At 31.7% G+C, this 9045-nt stretch overlaps 3 protein-coding genes across 7 annotated transcripts; all 3 read right to left on the bottom strand.

Annotated features, from left to right (window-relative positions):
• Positions 1-607: 607 nt before the first annotated feature.
• On the bottom strand, positions 608-2223 carry LOC116341361. Its single transcript, XM_031768368.1, has 3 exons — positions 1285-2223; positions 988-1194; positions 608-876 (listed from the first exon to the last, which is right to left on the bottom strand). Exons 1-3 carry the CDS (start codon positions 2059-2061, stop codon positions 697-699), a joined length of 1164 nt encoding a protein of 387 aa, XP_031624228.1. The 5' UTR covers positions 2062-2223; the 3' UTR covers positions 608-696.
• Positions 2224-3024: 801 nt separating this feature from the next.
• LOC116341362 (senecionine N-oxygenase-like) lies at positions 3025-6498 on the bottom strand. 3 transcript variants are annotated; one of them, XM_031768370.1, is made up of 7 exons: positions 6410-6498; positions 4741-5067; positions 4297-4659; positions 3808-4056; positions 3611-3732; positions 3508-3549; positions 3025-3400 (listed from the first exon to the last, which is right to left on the bottom strand). In XM_031768370.1, exons 3-7 carry the CDS (start codon positions 4409-4411, stop codon positions 3086-3088), a joined length of 843 nt encoding a protein of 280 aa, XP_031624230.1. In that variant the 5' UTR covers positions 4412-4659; positions 4741-5067; positions 6410-6498; the 3' UTR covers positions 3025-3085. The 3 variants fall into 3 exon arrangements, with proteins under 3 accessions (XP_031624230.1, XP_031624229.1, XP_031624231.1); XM_031768369.1 differs by lacking the exon at positions 6410-6498 and adding an exon at positions 5261-5546; XM_031768371.1 differs by lacking the exon at positions 6410-6498 and adding an exon at positions 5261-5546 and having other exon boundaries at positions 4297-5067.
• A 286-nt stretch (positions 6499-6784) lies between these two features.
• On the bottom strand, positions 6785-8154 carry LOC116341363 (lipoma-preferred partner homolog). Of its 3 annotated transcripts, none has more exons than XM_031768372.1 (5): positions 7985-8154; positions 7854-7913; positions 7723-7776; positions 7595-7654; positions 6788-7302 (listed from the first exon to the last, which is right to left on the bottom strand). In XM_031768372.1, exons 1-5 carry the CDS (start codon positions 8088-8090, stop codon positions 6839-6841), a joined length of 744 nt encoding a protein of 247 aa, XP_031624232.1. In that variant the 5' UTR covers positions 8091-8154; the 3' UTR covers positions 6788-6838. The 3 variants fall into 3 exon arrangements, with proteins under 3 accessions (XP_031624235.1, XP_031624232.1, XP_031624234.1); XM_031768374.1 differs by having other exon boundaries at positions 6789-7302; positions 7854-7901; XM_031768375.1 differs by lacking the exon at positions 7854-7913 and having other exon boundaries at positions 6785-7302.
• Between the last annotated feature and the right edge of the window lie 891 nt (positions 8155-9045).

The following is a 9045-nucleotide window of genomic DNA, read 5'->3' as shown; positions in this document are numbered from 1 at the left end:
TGTACTTTTATTTCAAAAATATATATATCAATGGAAACATTCATTATCATTGCTCAATAAATGTTTGCTCAAATGTATATAGTTTGATTATTGAAACTTTAAACAACTCATTTAATGTTTGATAGTTATGTGCTTACAAAAGATTTCTTCAAGTGTGACCCAGAAAGCATTGTTTGTCCGTTCTCATTTTGCAAAACTATCTTTCTCGACATTGAGGATTTTTGTTTGTTTTTTTGTCTATGATTCCACTCTTATGCTTATATTTGATTGAAAATAAAAGGAAATTCTGCCATCCAAGAAAAATTCAATTGGCTCAGCTTCTTGTATGACATCATTCTATGGTTTGTAAACAACGGGACTCTAGTTCATATGACGCCACATGCGTTGGATTCATAATTCTATACACATAAGACAGTTACTTGTCAGTCGAGACAATACAGATACACATGGTGCTGATAGTTTTGCTTTGTATGAAATGAACAATAAACAAGTAATGAAAATGAACAATATACAAACAAGCGAAATGTGGTAATATACGTTGATAATTTATTCAAATGACAATTTTGTTTGATTATTGTTTTCTTCGTTTTTCTTTTCTTATGTTTATCTTTCATAAATGGTATGTTGCATGAGTATTTGCAAATGAAGTGAATAACCAAATCATATTGGTTTTTTGATCAGCTGCCAGCTGGATAGTTACTCGTTGGATTCTTCGGACATTTTTGCCATAGTCTTTTGGATTTCCGATTCTAACTTTTGACGTTTATTTTCCGAAAGTTGCCGATGGAAACTTGTAACATATGTGCCAAGCGCATCTGAATGATCGACTGTACGTTTGCGCATTTCCTTTGCGGTTTGACTATTGTCATCAGATTCCTATGAATAGAACGAAAGAAACAATTATTTATTTTGTTTTATAGGAGCAATTTGAGGAGAATATGCAGTAGATTGGTTCCGCAAACATTTCAGCTAAAGTGTAATACTAACCTGTTCTGACGCATTGCTAGAATTTGAGTGGACTTCATTGTCATTTTCGTTCTGCTCGTTATGGATGTCATCGTTGTTGTGTCCACTTGTTGCAGCAACCAAACTTCTACGTTCGTGATATTCGTTTTCCTCGCTATCAACATCACTCACCATTGATGGAAGTGCTCGTCGTCGTTTGAGAGTGATTCCATAATTCTCTTCGACGGCCTGTTTAATCAACATATCATTCATTATTTGGTTGGTTGGATTATTTAACTATTTTGAGATGTTTTTTTTTTAGTTTCATGTAATGCTTACCTTTTCAATAGGATAATTCCGATCATATTCTTCGATGATCTCTAGTTTCTCGCATATTTGATTGCGTGGTAAACCATTTCCGCCATAAAACTGAGTCATTGCGATCGAAAATAATTTGTCGAGTTCATCATCACAAAATGTTTTTTTGCTCGTTTTTGGCTTATAAGCATCAGCCATTAAACCAAATTCAAAGGCAATGGCATTTTTTTTCATTCGCTTTTCTCCTGCATATGTTTCTTGTCGATTTATACGGACTTTGAAGTGTTCAGCGAATTGTTCTAAAATCATAAAAAATTCTTCAATGATGTCAATAATATCCTTCAATTCCGACAAATCAATTTCATTTCGTTGTAAATATTGCTCATAGCACGGCATCGATCGATCTTTATGAACTGTGCGGTCCTTTTGGCAGTACGCGCAGTCTTTCACACTAATGTGTGAATTGTGCGAAACGACCATATGCTCAAAAATGAGTTTATACGGTCCCACCAAATCGCACCACTTGCACTTCAACACTTTGTCACCAATTATAGCTTTGGTTTCTTTAGTTAGATTGATGTTATAGTACTGGAATGTCTCGTATGAATGGAGCTTCATCAACTGCATCTTTAGCTTGGGATATTTGCTCATTTCTTTGTACAATCCTTTCTTTTCTGTTAAAAAGTCAAGAATTGACATAAATTTGAGCCCATGCTCGCCGATACCTTGTTTGTACTCCATGTACACCGGAGCGATTTCTTTGCGCGTAGATAAATGCTTAATAAGTTGATCTGTCATCGTGATGTGATACGAATTTCACAATACAAAAAAATAAAACGAATGATCTTCAAAAAGATCAATTTCCGAAGGTTTATATGAGCACACAAGTAATACCGTTGAAAACTCAAATTTGTTCACATCGAGCACGAAAGGTTATATGGAGGTCACAAAGAGAGAACAAATATTCAAACTTGCTGAAATATTAATCCTTACATATAAAATGTCTGACAACCACTATGATGTGGACTCTAAGATTGTGACTACATAAAACAAATACAGAGACAAATTCAATCGCACAAAATTGTATTATATATATACAAATCTGTGCATTTTATTGTAAACCTTCTATGTTGGTCTCTCTTGCACTCCTGTTGTTGTACAATCCACATAGAATCGTACACATCGGTTTTTGTTTATCGGCTTGTGTGTATGTTTATTTAAAAATGTCTCCAAGTTAGTTTGATTGAAAATCGAACACAATTAAATTTGAATTATTTTTCATGTGTGCATTCTTTTGTTTCCGTTTCTTTATTTAAGAAGTGTCTTGTTCATTCTTCTGACCACTTTTCTAATACATTTCATTTTTAGTTTTTTTCCACCAAAAAACCGTACGCATGTAAGGTTTTCATTCAAAGTGGAGAGTTTATTTAGGGTAATTGTCAACAGGATAGCCAACTATGGCGAAATTTTTTGATGCCATTTTGTATTTTGTAGCTGTTTTTGTTAGTTTATCATATGGTTGATCACGTACTTTTTAAATGTTACAGTTTCATTGGAATATGATTAGTTTTTGTATTTGGCAGTTTCGGAAGTATCGTTTTCCTATTAAAAAATTATAGAAGAAGTTGTTCTATGCATTTGCACTCGTGACTCACGTCTCGTGAGGTCTTTGATATATTAAATATAACACCGATGTTATTTTACTATTTTTGCGAAAAAACCCGCAAGAAAAACTATCAAAGTGATTAAATAATGGAATGATTTCTTTAACTTCATATTTTATTATTTAAATCTTTAATCATAAATTTTTTTTTACATTAGCTCAGTTTTGTCTTATATCAACTTTATCAAATGTTTTACCATCATCATGAATGATATAGTCATAATTACGGAAACCAATAGGATCCATTTTAAAAGTTCTTACTTGATCTGCCAAAATATCAGAGTAAACCTCTTTCATATTCTCAATGCCGGCAGTTTCGGCAAGATCATTGTTGTACCTCTTCTGGTCCAATGCCAAGAAATGCGGCTTGCTTTTGACCGGTGCTGAATTAAAATCGTTTTGCATACTCGCAAGCATTTCCTTTTTCGGTGGCAGTCTCTTTCGTCCAGTGATAAATTCCAATGCAAAACGTGCCTATTATAAAGTAAAACAAAGAATACAATTGCTCATTTTTTCCATGTTTTTTTTTCTATATTTAAATCATGTTGTCGACGAGTTTTGAGCGGAACGGTTTTACTTACCTCTAAATCAAACATATGGTTATTTGCTGCAAAAATTGGCACCTAGCAAATACAAGAAAAAATTTAGAGACATTTTTTTTTTAAATAGCGGTTCAAATGGTACCCCGATGAAAGCCATTGTTGGATGATTAATGTTTAAAATTTGTTTATAGAGAGGTTTAACATAATGATCCTCAATCGCCATGCCAGCTCCAGAATTCAAAAATGGATAAGCAAATCGATAGCCTGGAAAATTAAAAATGGCAAATTTTTGCAATTATTACATTTGTATTTTAAATATTAAAATTGAATTCAATTAACCTGTTGCGAAAATAACCATATCAAAATGTGCTTTTGTTCCATCTTTAAATATAACTTCATCTTTTGTGAAACGTTCCAAACCATCCTTGAATATGGCAGCATTTCCAAACTCACTCAAACGTATTGCACGCTTTTCTGCCGTTTCACCAGGACGTGGAAATTGGCTGGATGTAACATTGGCAACGGCGGAGATCTGAAGTACAAGGTCACTTGCACTCCTTCCTGCCCCAATAACTAGAACGTTCTTTCCTGAAATAATAAATATATATTTAAAAATACTATATGCATTAAGCCTATCAGGATTTTTCTACATTTTTTTAAGAATAAATCAAATAGTTTTGTATTTTTCTTTGTCGAAAGTATTAAATTTTTGTTTATTTTTTTAAATAATTTTCTCCGACATTTTTAGTTGGCAATTTTGAGTTGTATCGCTATCGGATTGACATGAACAAAGGTAGACTAAAATACACTATATTTTTATTAACATACCAGTAAATTTATTTGCTTCACGATAGTCACGACTGTGCATTTTTTTCCCAACATATTTATCAAAGTCCTTGATCTTTGGGAATTGTGGGTTATCAAAGACACCAGTACAAACCATAACAGCATCATATTGTTTTCTTTCTGATTTGTTGCTTATTAAGTAAGTTCCTAGCCATAACTTCCCACTTATTCTTAATCGGAGCAACAAAGGAAACCAAATGACGAAACTTAACGCGTTCAGTTATGTTAAAATGGTCAGAGTAAGATTTCAAAAAAGCTGAAACTTCTCTATGGGATGGATATGTTAGAGTGTTTGGAGGATAGTCGAAATTTCGAAATCCCATAATGGAAATGGGTGTATTAGCTCTGCGTCAAGGTAAAATCCAAATTATAAAAAAATAGCTTACTGTGCAATCTACTTACTTAAAATTTAAAAATTATACATACTTTAGGACACGATACATCGGAGAATAGTTCACACCAAATTCATCTTTTCCACTTTTGGGTGAATATACCCAAATTCCTCCAACGCTATCAGTCATTTCGAAGACATCTACTATGTGTCCTTGTTCGATGGCATTTTTTGCAGCTGCTAGACCTGATGCACCGGCTCCAATTACAGCTATTTTCAATTTAGGCTTCAACGAAGTTACTTGAGCAATAAAAAATTTAAATATGCACGCCACTAAAATTCATTTAATTCTTCGCTCAATCAACATTTTGACAAGTTTTTTGTCGTATAGGTTTAATTCGCGTAAATAAAGTTGTCAATAACTGTAAAACAAAGTCGAAATAAAATTCAGTTTAACAATACTCTCAGAATAAAATATATAATACATATGTACCGAAAGTTTGTATTAGTTTCGGAGTTAAAAGGATGAATAAATAAATAAATTCTCAAGATATAAAAAACTGAATTGACATGAAATTCTTAAAATTAAAGAGTAAAAAAAAGCTTCTACCTGACCTCAATTTACTATATTTCTTGCAAAAACCCTGACAAAAGAGAATCTCAAACAGTTCGTCAATTTGGATAAAGCGAGTATCTAACTGAATTACCTATAACAATCCCGATCTACATTTGAAATTTATTTCTCGTAAAAACAGAAGTCTGCTGAAGTCATGTATCTTCTTTCATAATTTATAAACGGAAATTTTCAGCTGTTCAAATTTAAAATTATTTTTCACTTTTTTGACGTATATACCACATTTTCTTTTAATTTATTCCTGCTACTTATAACTACAGTTTTATATTAGACAATTTTGTTTTTCATTTTTTGCGAACCTGTTTTTATTTCTTAACGAAATTCTCATTTTATTAATTTTAATATTTTTATTTTATCATAATGAACAGACACTATATTGAGATATTCACAGGGAGCCAATATCGGACTGAAATAGATTGAACAGAAGTGATGGTTATAAAAACACTTACATTACCACAATCACTATAACAACTTCTATTGTTTTCAGTCCCTTAAGTTATCTCTCTATAATGTCCGATAGTGGAAAATAAACGCAAAAAGAATCTTGAAATCTGTGTTTGTTTCTTCGAATTTAAAATGGATATAATCAAAAAGAAAAAAAATATGTCGAAAAATACGACGTTTCTTATGGTTAATACAACAATTTTTTCCCGACTTTTCGATTATAAATCTTGTACATATTTTTCTTATTATCGTATCGCATATCCATAACTTCTGACGGTGGCGATAGAAGGGTAATTCCAACTAATTCCAAAAATATAAAGAGGTAATTTCGTCTTTTTCGTGTAAGCCTCCTAGCAAATCACAAGACATTTTCTTGACAAAAACTGTAGAAAGAAGTTTTTCATCCCACTCTCATCAAAATTGACTACGGAGGTGGTACGAATTTGCCCTGGGTCAGAAGTTAGTAACTTCTAAGTTATAATTAATAGGTTAATAAGTTATGCGCTCATCTATTGTTTTTAAATTAAATAGTTTACAAAACCTTAAACGTATACAACGATATGAAAACTAATTCGTGAAACTTTATTAATGAAACGGCACCGAAAAATTAAACGTTTGTTTTGTGGTAAGCATTTTCAACAGAATAAGTAGAATATAATAATAATAGAGTACTTGAAAAAACTTACCCAATATACTGACTTATTTGGATTACGTGACATGACATTTATACCCTTAAATGTTGTCAGGAATGTTTGATCGCAATTTCTTAAACATTTCACAAAAGTGTATTAATAAAACGTGTTCAACAGGCTAGCTTTGACGTGTTAGCGTAACGTGTAAGCATACAAAAGAGTTGTAGGGAGCTATACAAATAAATGGAATGGTTAGAATTACGTACTTAAATAATGCCTAAACGTATTTGTATTTTGTAACAGCAGAAACAATATCATGTGTAGAGGAAAATAATTATAATTAGTAAAAACAAACCCATGCGTGGACAAATTATCTTTTGTTTTATAAACATATTCAATAAATGTTCCAGTGAATCGAAAACATTTATTTTGATGAGGAATTAGCACTAAAATAATTTTTGGAGTGTTCTTTATTGAATTTTTTTAATATACATCTCCTATAAGTGGTTGGGTGTTTGTTTCATGCCGACTTGCACTAGAAAATCCATAATTTCTTTGATCAAAAACTTGATTTGATTCCACATGAGATTCATTTGGACCGAATGCATGATTTGATACTGGCCCTTGATTTGCCATTGGATTTGATCCAAAATGTAGCGAAGCGGGATAGGTTTGATCATAGTTGGGTGTATGTATATTTTGCACTGGACTCGAATGCGATCTTGGATAATCATAACTTCTTGAACCATGATTGGATGCAGCGTAGGTTGGATTCGGATAATTGTAGTTTCTGGGCCCATAATCATAGTTTGGTGCATATGCTTGTTGTGGTGTATAAGCATAACCATAATTTGGCCTTTGCACCGAAGGCGAATTATTGGATCCAACATTAGAAGCGATCGGATAAGCATTATTTCTTCCACCATATGCTGGTGTTAACATTGGTCCTAAAAGTAAGTGTACACTCCATTGAAGTATATTTCAAAGAAGCCATAAGAAAACCATAGATCTATTGCCTAAAACGATAAAAAATAAAATTCACGTATAGTTGGCGCTTCATTCTATGTAATAAGCGTATACTTTCCACTTAGTCCGTTGCAATGGAAAACAAATTTGCATAGAATGCAGCGCCAACTATATGTGAATTTTATTTTTTTATCATTTTAGGCAGTAATCTTATCGCTTCTTTTGCCACTATCAATATTACAACGCATTAATAATATAAGGAATTTTTGATACCTTGATAACCTGTTGAACCAGACTTTTGACTTTCTTGCCATGATGATGTGTACACAGGTGCTTATTTGTAATAAGAAAATTTAACGTTGTAAAAAAACTAAAAACATTTTCGTAAACAAATTTCTTACGTTGATAGTTTATCGCTGGATAAGTAGACACTGGCGGTACTGGTAAAACTGGCACTAATGTAAAAAAAATTCATTTCTTTGGGGACTTCAACCAATTAGAGAATTTTTATGAATAAAGAATATGTTTCTACCTTGATAATTTACTGTGGGATATGAAGGAGTCTCAAACCCTGTATTTGCTAAAAATGATGCTGCCAATAAGATTTAATTTCGCTACATCGCTATTAAAATTTAAGTAATGTATCAAACAAATTGCTCTTACCTTGATAATTAACTTCAGGTACCTGCCATGCAATTGCATTGAAGGTTAGTAATAATATATTGAACACAATTCCAAATAAATTAATTTGTCCGCTCAAATAATTCATCGTTGGATTTATATGTCCGTACAAAATCAATAAAAAAGTATGCAGTGTGTTTGGTATTGAATTAACGATTGAATACTGATACCTGATTGTGCATTTAAACTGATTTTTATATCATTCGCTTTCAGTGAAATTATTTAATTTACCGTTTGTGTAGAAAAATACTTGGAAACATTTTTTAGTTATCATTTCTCATTTCAGTATTGTAATTAATTGGTCGCATTGAATCACTCGAATGCGAAAGAGGCATACATTTGTTAATGACATTGCACATTAATTGTGCAAAACTTTAGTAAATTATAATAATTCCCATGTAAAAAAATGCGAACATTTTGCAAATCATTTAAATTGGGACCATGGAATAGTCTGTCTGTCTCCATCACAATGTTATCTATCATTTTGATCTTGAGCTATTTTTCGAAAATCAATATCATTTATTATCATTTCTTCTTCTTTTATCATTATCAACTTAAAACAGTTTACTCTCATATTGTTCTACCATTCTTTCACCATTATTATTATAAAACTAACATTTATTTATATTAAAAACCCAAAATTATTATCTCGCGATTATGATCTGTAAGAGGGCTTTGAGCCTGTTGATTGTAATCGTATACCATACATTTCCAAATGAAAATAAAATAAAATAGAATTTAATCATTTTTGAAAATGTTTGGCATACGCATTTTAAAAAGTTGTTAAACAAAGTTCAAGTATTCTATTCTAATATTATCAAAAGCCAAATGCTACTGTATGGCGTGATATTCTCATCTGTAGTTTAAGAGATGTGCGTCAATACAGATACAGATGGTGGATCTGTTTTTTATATATATTTATAAACTTGAGAAAAAATATTTTACACTAGATAAAATTTGGACGATTGATATCAACTATACAAAACATCTCGTACTTATTAATTTTAAGCAAAGTAATTGAATGGGGTACAGGTAAAATTTCA

The sequence above is a fragment of the Contarinia nasturtii genome, unplaced genomic scaffold (genome assembly GCF_009176525.2).
Source record: "Contarinia nasturtii isolate CC-2019 unplaced genomic scaffold, AAFC_CNas_1.1 Cnas_scaffold_695, whole genome shotgun sequence".
Classification (NCBI taxonomy): Eukaryota; Metazoa; Arthropoda; class Insecta; order Diptera; family Cecidomyiidae; genus Contarinia; species Contarinia nasturtii.
The sequence above is the reverse complement of the archived record's forward strand: the minus strand, read 5'-3'. Positions and strand labels throughout refer to the sequence as shown.

Bases quoted from the DNA above. Each gene is read 5' to 3' on its own strand.
- LOC116341363 (XM_031768372.1), bottom strand. From the start codon at position 8,090: ATGAATTATTTGAGCGGACAAATTAATTTATTTGGAATTGTGTTCAAT. The intron at 7,777-7,853 runs GTAGAAACATAT...TTTTTACATTAG, and splicing joins TCCCACAGTAAATTATCAAG to TGCCAGTTTTACCAGTACCG. The intron at 7,655-7,722 runs GTAAGAAATTTG...ATTACAAATAAG, and splicing joins TCCAGCGATAAACTATCAAC to CACCTGTGTACACATCATCA.
- LOC116341362 (XM_031768370.1), bottom strand. From the start codon at position 4,411: ATGGTTTGTACTGGTGTCTTTGATAACCCACAATTCCCAAAGATCAAG. The intron at 3,733-3,807 runs GTTAATTGAATT...TTAATTTTCCAG, and splicing joins TATGGTTATTTTCGCAACAG to GCTATCGATTTGCTTATCCA. The intron at 3,550-3,610 runs GTACCATTTGAA...TGTATTTGCTAG, and splicing joins CAACAATGGCTTTCATCGGG to GTGCCAATTTTTGCAGCAAA.
- LOC116341361 (XM_031768368.1), bottom strand. From the start codon at position 2,061: ATGACAGATCAACTTATTAAGCATTTATCTACGCGCAAAGAAATCGCT. The intron at 1,195-1,284 runs GTAAGCATTACA...TTGATTAAACAG, and splicing joins GGAATTATCCTATTGAAAAG to GCCGTCGAAGAGAATTATGG. The intron at 877-987 runs GTTAGTATTACA...TTCTATTCATAG, and splicing joins CTAGCAATGCGTCAGAACAG to GAATCTGATGACAATAGTCA.